The 11,402-nt window shown below is 36.1% G+C and overlaps 1 protein-coding gene across 1 annotated transcript in view; it reads left to right on the top strand.

Annotated features, from left to right (window-relative positions):
* The window catches only part of LOC103201376 (dystrophin-like), a 2,052,823-nt gene that overhangs the window by 1,975,550 nt on the left and 65,871 nt on the right, over nt 1-11,402 (top strand). Inside the window, exons 56-59 of the mRNA XM_042781676.1 lie at nt 1,553-1,719; nt 4,150-4,261; nt 6,052-6,188; nt 7,128-7,166. Coding sequence (XP_042637610.1) covers nt 1,553-1,719; nt 4,150-4,261; nt 6,052-6,188; nt 7,128-7,166 — 455 coding nt within the window. The remainder of the gene's footprint in view (nt 1-1,552; nt 1,720-4,149; nt 4,262-6,051; nt 6,189-7,127; nt 7,167-11,402) is intronic.

Genomic DNA, 11,402 nt, shown 5'->3' with positions numbered 1-11,402 from the left:
CCAGCCTTCTGGTTAGCAGTCAAGTGCCTTAGGCACTATGCAACCAGAGTTCCTGAGAAGATTCTCGAACTGACTAAAGAGTAAATCACAGGTTAAGAAAGTCCAGTGAATCCTAAACAGTATAAATAAAACTTTAGAAACATAACAAAAAGGAAGTACAGAAAACCAAAGAGATGAAGAGAGGAAAAAGGCAATAGTCCACTTTATTGCTGACTTGTCAACAGTGACAACAGGGACAGGGAGATAAAAGTGGAATAATATGTCAGTGTGCTAAAGCAAAATAAAAGTGAACAAATCAAAAGACCCGTCAATTTAAAATCCTAATGAAAATATTTATCATCAAGAATGTGGATATAAAAGAGACATTTTCAGACAAACAAAATCTGAGAAATTTCCCACCAACAAACATTGACTAAAGGAAATCCTAAAGGATGTACTTCAGGCAGCAGACAAGTGATCCCAGATGGAAGATTTAAGATACAAGAAATGTTGAAAAGCAAAGGAAAAGGAAAAAAAAAAAAAGTGGCCAATATGTGAGTAAATCTAGCAATATAAAAAAAATTAAAACACAGTCTTACAGGGTTTTAAAAAAAAAGAATTAAAATATATGACTATAATAGTATATAATGCAAGTGATGAGTAAATATATTTAGGGTTTTTAAGATTATTGTAAGAAGCTCTGATGTTGCAGTGGTTAATGCACTCAGCTGCTAACAGAAAGGTCAGAGGTTTGAACCCACCAGCCAGTCTGTGGGCGAAAGATGTGGCAATCTGCTTCCGTACTGTCTGGAAGGACAAGTATTTTCAATTTAGACTTTCAAAGAGAGAGGATGAAAGAGACAGATAGAAACACCATGAAAACAGCACTAGGTTAGATTTGTTTTGTAGTACCAGCTCTGCTGATGGTTAGTTAAAAAGCCTTTGCAAAACTACTTTTCAGTTCTGTATTTCAGTCTTCTTGTCTGTAAAAGGAAACTTTGGGACCAGATGAATTTGAAAGCCCCTTCATTCTGAGTCTATGAAACATTGAAAAATAGTTTCTGTAGGAAAAAAAAAATCAATGGCTTGAGTTGTTTTTCTTCTTCCTTCAAAATTTTATCCATAAACACTCCCATTTAAATGTATTAAACAAATAATACAAGTAGTATATGTGTATGTATATATAGAGGTATATAGACATGCATTATAGAATATAACCAAGTAAGTAAAATATTAAAATGTTTCTACCTCACATATTCTATTGAAACTTACAATCTATTTTAAAATTAGAACTAAATATCGTCTCATTTAGGTATATATTCTGCTTTGCCTTTTCTATTTGTTTTGCTTCATTGCTATATCCAGTAGCAAAAAAGAGTAATGGTCTTTTACTAAAGCCTTTGGGGTAGTTGACTCATGTGGACATTAGGGTGACATTTGTGGGAACCAGCTGTGCAAAGCAGGCCTCGTTGTGCAACTACTGTTCTTTCTGGTTTGATGTTTTCACTTACTCCCTGAACTGCCATATGCTTCCTTTCCTTTCTCATCTGCTCTCTCCCTCCTGTGCTTGCAGGCCAATAATAAGCCTGAGATCGAAGCAGCCCTCTTCCTTGACTGGATGAGACTGGAGCCCCAGTCCATGGTGTGGCTGCCTGTCCTGCACAGAGTGGCTGCTGCAGAAACTGCCAAGCATCAGGCCAAGTGCAACATCTGCAAGGAGTGTCCAATCATTGGATTCAGGTACTAGGAACGAAAACAGGATTTTTGGTGTTTTTTTTTTTCCTTGTTCCTCCCCCCTTTTTTTGTGACTTGATTTTTTTTTCTCTCTCCTGTCCCATTTGCTATTAGTTTTTTTCTCTCCAATGTTGGAGAGAAGGTGATCGGGCTGGAGCATCGATCACACCTGTCACTCCTCTGGTCGCTGGGTTATTTTGGTGGATCTGACTCATTAGGGAGGTGTCCCTTTCTACCCTCATTCTTCAGAGCCACATACTTTGGTTGAACCGGACTACCTGTCTGTCTCCACAGAGATTATTTGTCAGGGGATATAAATTAATTGTACTTCCTTTCTCCTTGAACCAAAGCATTTTACCCTCCCTTCTCCTTTTTGATAGCCTTTCTGTTTATAGAAAGTCTCCAAGAATCAATTATAAAAGTAAGAGACAATTCTGTTCTAAGAGACCCATCATGGTAGCTCAGTCTGTTACTGACATTGTACCATATTTCCCCTTATGTAGCAAGAATTGTTTTACGCAGCCTAGAACTTAACTTTTTATCTGTGAATCTGATTACACTTTTTGTATAGTATCCTAACAAACTTCTAAGGGAATATAAAGCATGCAAGTAAATGAACGATTCACAAAGCAGCTAAAAAAAATGTTCCCTATAAATTTAAAAGTGAAAGAGATAGGAAACATAGCAGGTTATTATTATGATATTCTTTAAATGTCATGGAAAACAATTGCCTCTTAAACCTTCAGCCTTGTTGACCTCTTTGGGGAGGAGGATATTTTTGAATGGATTAATCTTATTTAACAGTAATCTTAAATCCTACTTTCTGAAAAGGATGATGTATTGAAACATCTGGCTCAACATCAAGGTTTCCACAGTGATGACTAAGCCACAGAGTTGTAAACTAGCTATATAGTTTATGCCCCTTCCGAATCCACTTAGCAGCTAAATAAATAGTCTTTTCTAGTTTTGCTTAGACTTGTCTTATTACTTTCTTTCTTAATAACTACTCTGTACCATTTGTGTGCTTTTTATTCATGGAGCTCTTTTACCATTGGTGTTTATTCTTCCACACTTCATGTTGTTTACAAAGAAGTTTTACAAAAACCTTTAGCTCTTCTAAAGCCTCGATAGACAACACTTAGTAGGCAGAGCTTACAAAGGATATCTTCTTTCCACACTGGCTTGTAGCTGGTAAGGATGATACCATGGGAGTCCAAGAGGGGAAGCCTCAGGGGCCTGCACTACATTTCTTACTTTTATATTCTCAGCTTCCTTAGCTAGTGAGATTTGCATGTAGGGGAAGAATGTATAAAATAAAAAAGAAGGAGCAGGCTTTGGAGGAGCTGAAAGAGCATTGTCACTTTCAGTTCTTCTGCCCTTATCACATTTGATTATTTTAGGAATCAGCACTTCTCTTTCCAACCCCCACCCCCATCCCAAAAGATGGTTTAGATTCCCACATGAGACATAAGGAGTATGTTTATTTGAATTGGCTAAGCTTCTTATCTGCAAAAGCAAAAGGCAGGGGGAAGTATGAAGCAAAGAATACAGTATTCTGAGAATGGGGGGAAAGTACCAAGTAGTACTTACAGGAGCTCTTCTGGTGTCGTGGATAAGGCATTTGGATGCTAACCAAAAAGGTCAGTGGTTTGAACCCACCAGCTGCTCCATGGAAGAAAGATGAGGCAGTCTGCTTCTGTAAAGACATAGCCTTGGATACCCAATGGGGGTCAGTACGAGTCAGACTCGACTCGATGGCAGTGTTTGGTTTTTGATTTTGTGTTTAGAGATTATAAACTCTTTCATCTAATCCACATTTTATTTTTTATTGAGGCTTCAGTTATCATTTATGAGTAATATGGAGAGGAATTTCTAAAGAGAGAGATAAAAGAGACTGTCCAAGTAACTATTTGAAGATGAATCATGTCAGTCAGCCAGAAAATGAAATTAAAGCAAGCCTTGTGTTACTTGAGAATTCTTGTTTAATTTTCTTTTGTCTTGGGCAATTGCTTTACTTTTATAATTTTTTTTTTCAAAATAATTGCTTCAGAAAATGGGTAAGGAGGCAGGCAATGTATCAGTCTCTCTCTCTTGGAAGTTGAATCAAATTCTAGCACTTGGTCTGGACTGGAGGTTTGCCAGTACTTCTCTACTTAATCTGAAAGAGTTCCTAGTGGAGTTTAAATAAAAACTGAGGTTTTTCTCCCCTCCATCCATATGTTCATAGGATAATCTTTCTGTCAAAATGTTTTTATACTGTAGGGTAGGTACCAGAGATATCTGGAGTTAAGTAGTTAATTCACTTACCTTGTGGAACTAATGAATGTTGCATTCTGTTTCTAGAATTAAGACAGTGTGGAAGAAAGTTTATTAAGAATGTTCTTTGGGAATTTAATTTGAAGAAATACATATGTGTTTGTTTTTATTCTTCACCAGGTACAGGAGTCTAAAGCATTTTAATTATGACATCTGCCAAAGCTGCTTTTTTTCTGGTCGAGTTGCAAAAGGCCATAAAATGCACTATCCCATGGTGGAATACTGCACTCCGGTAAGTTGGATCCCCCCGAGCATGAGATAACCTTCAGTTTTTGTACAGTATTGCAATCGTGTGCAATGCCATGATTGATGAGTTCCTCACATGGTCTTCCAAATATTCCCCAGCTAAAGTGGCTCCAAACTGTGAGCTCCAGGATTAACCCTATCACTGGGGCCTTGAGCAGTATCTGGCACACAGAGAACATTCTAGACACTCAAGAAATATTGTTGAATAAGTAAATAGATTTTCTTTTTATTGGTGTAGTTGTAGGGCATACATTTTCATAGGTATTTTCCAGAACCCTAGAAGTTGTGTGAAGAGGTCTTATGGCTATGGGGCATACTGGGTATAGTGGAGTATGTGGGTTCCCCAAAATTCATAATCCACCACTGTAAGTGAGTGTCACTCACCTTTCATCTGTTTTATAGACTAACAACTAACACTTTTGAATTAGTATATATAGTAACATCAGCTAATTGCTAGATGTTTACTTTTTCCTACCCTGTAAGAAATAGGTATTACTATTTTTATCGCTTTTTCACAGATGAGGACTCTGAGGCCTTGAGGTTGAGTAATTTGCTCTAGATTCTCTAATTAAGAGGTGGAACACTCTCCTAAGAAGTTACTTTAGGAAAATATTTAGTGGCTAAAATAGAACTTTGAAAAATCACAGGGGGAATGGAAAGGGTATAGACTTTGTGGACTGACAGACCCAGGTGTGAATCTTCTGTTCTCTAAACCCTACAAAGCTGCTATTCAAACTATGATCTGTTGACCAACGGCATTGGCATTGCCTGGGAGTTGATTAGAAATGCAGAATCTCAGGCCCCAGCCCTTGACTTTCTAAATCCAAACCTATCTTTCAGCAGGTGGTTCTCATGAACATCAAAGTTTGAGAAGCCCTGTGTTAGCACATCCAACATCAGAATGATAATCCCAATTATTTAATTGCCTCTCTCCCTTTGATTTCTTTCACAAAGGTAGTCATTAATGGGGTATGTATCATGCTATGACTAGAATGATACTTAATCAGTGAACCATGATATTAATGTAGGCTTTAAAAAAAATGAGTTGCTATTCAATTCTAACTCATGACGACTATGTGTGTTTCACATTAGAAGTGTGTTCCATAGGGTTTTCAATGATTGTAAGGTGGTGCAACAATTTAAGTGCTCAGTTGCTAACTGAGTGGTTCGTGGTTCAAACCCACCTAGCAACTTTGTAGGAGAAAGATTTGGCAATCTGCTCCCGTAAAGATTACAGCCTAAAAAACCCTATGGGGCACTTCCATTCTGTCCCATGGGGTAGCCATGAGTCAGAACTGACTCCTTGGCACCTAATAGCATCAATCTTTCTGACACAGACTCCCAGGCCTTCTTTTGAGGCACCTCTGGATAAATACAAACTGCCAACCTAACGGGGGGCAAAATAGCTTTTAAAATACCATAAAATGTGGCAAAACTTATGGCCAACTTTTCAACTTTAACACTTTTGTATGCTACCATCTAATGAGCAGTCTAGTCGCTTGGTTATATTATTTAGTCATCATAACAACTTGCTGAGCTGTTTTTACTTCCATTTTACAGAGGATCTGAATCTTGGAGAGGTAAATAATGTGCTCAAATTAACCCCACTAGGAAATTTCCAGTCCTGGTTTCAAAGTCCGGTTTATCTGAAGCCAAAGCTTTGCTCTCAACCCTCACACTATCCCTAATTATAAAACAAAGGCAGGACACTGTAGTGGTCATTTGCCTCATAACTGTACTCTCTTAAACCTGATGGTCCTGACATTTCCCTTCCAGACTACATCAGGAGAAGATGTTCGTGACTTTGCCAAGGTACTAAAAAACAAATTTCGAACCAAAAGGTATTTTGCGAAGCATCCCCGAATGGGCTACCTGCCAGTGCAGACTGTCTTAGAGGGGGACAACATGGAAACGTGAGTAGTAGCAAAAGCATGAAGATTCTTCATGTGACATATATTTGAACTCCTCTCCGCTGAGTACTCCTCTTCACTCCAAATGCAAACAATCTCTTTTATTTCTTTCTTTTGATTTACTTTAGCTAAAAGAGAAAAACAAGCTGATAGCCAGTTGCCATTTCTCCATGCCTCTTGAAAATTAGCTTTTCCAAAAGTTAAACTTCATTTCACAGGGGAAACACACCCCCCCCACACACACAACGTCACAGATACTAATGGCCTTACAAGGCTTTTAAAAAGTATGGGACAGTTTACAAATGAATGATTTTGAGATTTCATTTTGATTTGTCTACGTCATAAATCAGTAGATAGGTGTCTTTTTGTATCTGGTTGTGTGGTTACATCTACTTACTTTTTTTAAAAAATACTTGAAAGAAAATACAGTCACAGGAAATTATTTCCTGGTAAGTCATGTTGATTCTCATGGTCAAACTGATCATGTCTTCCTTCACTTCCTTTAAAGCTTCTCTCTCCTTTTTCAGTAACTCTAATGGCAATCAGAGAAGAAGTCTTGGTGGGCAGTGGTTAAAGCACTTGGCTGCTAACTGAAAGACAGGTTGGCAGTTCCAACCCACCAACCACTCCGTGGGAGAAAGATGAGACAGTCTGTTTCCATGAAGGTGTACAGCCTTGCAAACCCTATGGGACAGTTCGATTCTGTCCTTTAGGGTCCTTAGGAGTTAGAATTGACTGGACAGCACTGGGTTTGGTTTTCGGGGAATGGCAATCACACAACCGTTTGTTTTTCTTTTAACTCACTTTCCACCTTTGTTTGGCTGTTGCTTTCCATGGCTCATACTGAATTGGTTGGATTTTATTTACTTTGATCTTTCAGTAATTTTTTGGCGGCTGAGTTTTCCTGTGTCTCTCTTCATCACCTCATTTTTTGTTTTGCAGTCCTGTTACTCTGATCAACTTCTGGCCAGTAGATTCTGCGTGAGTACTTTTGCTGAAGGGTGCTGCTACCACCAACACATTTGCTTGCTTTATTTATTTATTTATTTATTTAGAAATTTGTGTTCTGTCTGTTTTATCTTAAAGACATATTAATTTCCCTCCCTTCATTTCAGTTTTTTTTTTTCTTTCTTTGATGAGATGTTAAGAGCGTCATCTACCACAAATCAGGAGAACAGGAGTGGGGTGTTTAGGTCGCCTGCTTGGTGAAATACTAACCAGCAGAAATCCTGGCTTAAGTTTTAATTAAAATCAAAGAAGTTACTGGGTTTTTTGGTTGTATTCCTGGGAGATAGGTTTATATATTTCTTTAACTATAAGCAGAAAAGGGCCTCCTGCTTAACTTAATCACATTCTTTAGCCAAAGAGCTTGAGATTCAATGTTTTAGGACCTTCAAAAGGATGAGTTTATTCTTTAGGGCCTGCTATAAGTGGACTATTTAAAATCAGCAGAATTTGTTTTATAGCGTGATGTTGAGTTTGGTTGAATAATTTGATTGAGGCATGTGGACTTTTTATCAGGGTATACTATGCTGTTTGATTCCTCTTTATATACATGCATTTCTAAATTAGAAACTAAACTCGCTTTGCTCTCCTCTCTAAATGATATATTCAAATTCATGAATAGCTGTATGTTTATCCTATTGGTGAATATTAGTAATACTAACATTAGATACCAACAGATAATTGCTGTATCTCAGAGTTTATTATATTAGAAAACTCTCCTTTTGGCCTGTGATTTGTGTATTAGCAAAAGCTAAGTGTGCATGTTTTTCAATTACATTGTGTGGTGTTTTTATGAGAAATTTTTGAGTATTTCAATATATACTTCTAAAACATATTTATGTAAAGTCAGACAACTCTATTAAACATAAGAGAAAACGTCCAGTTTGGAAGACAGGCTTATGTAAGAATCCACTGTCATTTTAATTGGGTTGTTTTTATTGTTCCACTATGTAATTTAATTTATACTACATCCTTTTATTTTTTAATCCTGTAGTGATGAATGCAAACTGTTGAGGTTTATTTTAAGACATTATTGGCCTAAAGGAAATGGAAAGCTTCCCTTTCTTTCTTAAAACTGCATTATTGTGCCCCTTAATTCTAAGGTAGAGTAGCAGTAAGCCGTAACTGGTCTGATTTCTTTAGGTGTCATACTTAAGCAACTTGGGGACTTATTTAGACTCAGTTATATTCCTTGCCTGATAATTACTTACTCTAACCCGGGGAGTCTATTTGTTTATAACAGTTAGAGCCTTTCATAAATTAGAAATGTTCAAAATAATTGCTATGCAGAAATCCTTAGCTTGATTGGATCCTGATAAATGAATGGATTTCGTCTGTGTTGATACAAATTCTAACTCGTCAAAAAATACGAAAAACAAATATGCTAAAGAACAGTTTTTAAAATGCAGTGTTAGAGGCAGCACAAATATAATAAGTGAAGAATAACAGTTTCTTAAAAGGAAAGAAGATAAAAATGTTTATTTTACATACATGCAAATGAGAAAAATCATGGCAACCATTTTAAAATAATTATTTTAAGTAGATGTTTGTCTTTCCTACTTGGAAGCATTTAAGATTAATAACATCCTTTATTGATACACCTTTTCTAACAACTGAAACATACCACCATTTTGCCTTTTTGTGGAAAGTTAGCTGAATGATTCAGAAATAGTGGGAAGTCCTTAATTTGAGGAGATAACAAACTCAGCAGACTAGGTCCAAGTTTTCTTTAATGCTAGTAGTTGTGTTAAAGTCTTTACTCGTAAATTATAAATAATATATATAATATATTATAAACAATCCTTTTCAGGCAGAAGAGGTAGGTCCTAAGGTATTTTATTTTGCAATAATTCTATCTGATGCTATATTCTGTGACGATGACAGATTTTGATCCATTTACTGTGGATCACAGAATTTGAAAGTTTACTGAGATGAGGATGTTTTGTTTTTCCTTAGATAAGACCCTTATTTGCCTGTAACTGTTTGTCATATTATTTAAAACTAAATCTAACATAAGTTTTTTTTATATTATTTGCATGTAAATAAGACAGTCAAACAGTATTTTTTGAGCTATTTATTCTGTTTTGAATTCTAAATGGATGAAACTTATTACTGAAGTTTTCACGAAAGAGAAGCTGGTGCAGGAGGGGGTTGGAATTGGGCCAATAGTCTTAACCGTAACAAGCAGTAGTCCTTCTGGGCATAGTGTTTGCATTTAAGAAGTGGAAAGGAAGGACAGTGTTGTGACCTTGCTTGGAAAAGTGTTTTCTTTCTGGACTAAGTAGGTTTTGTACTTTTACTAATTCTTGTTTTTCACATGATTATTCTCTGACTTACACTCCCTTTAGGCTCATTTTCTAGTTTAATAAGTGCTTCCTTTAGAGTGTATTCTTTTAGATTTTTGGTTATTAAGAGTTCTTGTGCTTATGCATGCTGTGATAGGTGCCATGTGCATTTATAAGAAAAATAACATGGAAGGATGGATCCTCAAGGCTAAGAATTAAAGCTTTTTATAAGACTTGCTGTATAATATTTTACTAAAGTGTTTTGGATTTTCATGTCTACTTTTCTGTTGTAGCTATGCTCCAAAATTTCAGGTTTTCTTTCTTTTGTACACTACCAGGGTAGCAACTATTATAAGGGAAAAAACAACCAATACATTTTCCTTTATCACCTTTTAGCTTACATATAATTGAAAGACTATGGTCTTTTCCTGAAGAAAGGGCTGAGAAGCCAAATAATCCAAGTACTAAATTATCTTGACCTGTACTAAAGATTACAAAACAAGCCTTAGCATTTTTCTGGTAATGAACTAGTCCATGGTTTTAGGAAATTAGCAGACTGGCTCTTCAAACATAGCAAATGGGAAACTTTGGATCTGCCTATGAAGTTGGGTAGTCATCCTTTTGTTCTCATGACAATTTAAACATCTTTGGAATGTATTCCAAATTTCATTATGGTGCCATTTGACCTAAGCAGGCACTGGTTTCCTTAAATAAGGCCTTTATCTCTCAGGGATGAGGTCTAGGTCCCTGGTGATTTGCTGTAGTGTGTTGTAATAATCTTATACTACTGTGTCTTCATTAAGAAATATGATGAATACATTTCCCATTTAAGCCTGGCTAAAATAGCCACATTTTTCTCTTCTTTATATAAGAAAAAAATAAACATATTATTCTTAATGTCGTGACCAATTCACTGGATACTGCTTGGACGTTGGGTTAAACCAGCATCCTCACTGAATAGATTACTGCTGACTTTTGGATCTGTGCCTTTACCTAAGGGTGTTCTGTGTCAGGAGAGAAATGGAAGAGGCTTTTTGTCCTATTCCAATTAAAACAAAAAGCACAAGCCCAATCTGGTTTTCTAAACAGACAGATTTATCTTTTCTGAATTTCATCCAGAAGATAGTATAAAACATCAAGGATAATTAACATCACATTTGAAAGGGTGAAAAAAGTGTTAACACTACTAAAATTCAAGCCAATGGAACTATTAAAAAAAAAAAAAAGTAGATTCCTCCTCATAAAGCCCATAGACTATTGGTGCTCATTTCCCCCTCTGTATGCTAAAATCTCCCCAATATGAAATATTTCAGATATTATTGACATTCTATTAATACAACCATTCTTTTTTTAGTATCACAATATGATATCTAGGGTCATTCTGTTTTATTCTATGAAGTAGTTAGTTGTATGGTCCTGCTGTTAAACTAGTAGATTTATCCCTTCTTTAGAAAATTGCACAGACCAAGACCATCTTAATACACAGAATCTTAAGAAGTCATGAATTGAAATGACCTCTTGGGAACTAACATTATTGACTGTAAATGTACTAGGCAGATGTACAGTTTCCATTCAGTAAGAAGGTGGCTAATAAAAGGCACAGGCATAAACTGGTAAAAATTTAAACTACATGGAGTAAACACAACTTCATAACTGTAAGATAGAAGAAAGAAATTACAAAAGAGAAGAACAAAATGCTACCTGGAGATTCTATCCCCTAACCTTTCCTATAATGAGAACTTTCTAGAAAAATTTTGGACTTTGGTCTTTCTTTATGGCTTTTGAGAAAAGCAGAAGTATAAGAAATCACCTCTTAAATCTGGATTTAAAATACTTGATGATATCTAAGATACTGGAACAACTAAGTGTGTACATTATCCATAGAATTAGGAGAAAAGCATTCTAGGTCTTGTAATATAACATAACG

This window comes from Orycteropus afer, unplaced genomic scaffold, assembly GCF_000298275.1.
Source record: "Orycteropus afer afer isolate SDZICR_OR568_19922 unplaced genomic scaffold, OryAfe1.0 scaffold00148, whole genome shotgun sequence".
Classification (NCBI taxonomy): domain Eukaryota; kingdom Metazoa; phylum Chordata; class Mammalia; order Tubulidentata; family Orycteropodidae; genus Orycteropus; species Orycteropus afer.
The sequence above is the reverse complement of the archived record's forward strand: the minus strand, read 5'-3'. Positions and strand labels throughout refer to the sequence as shown.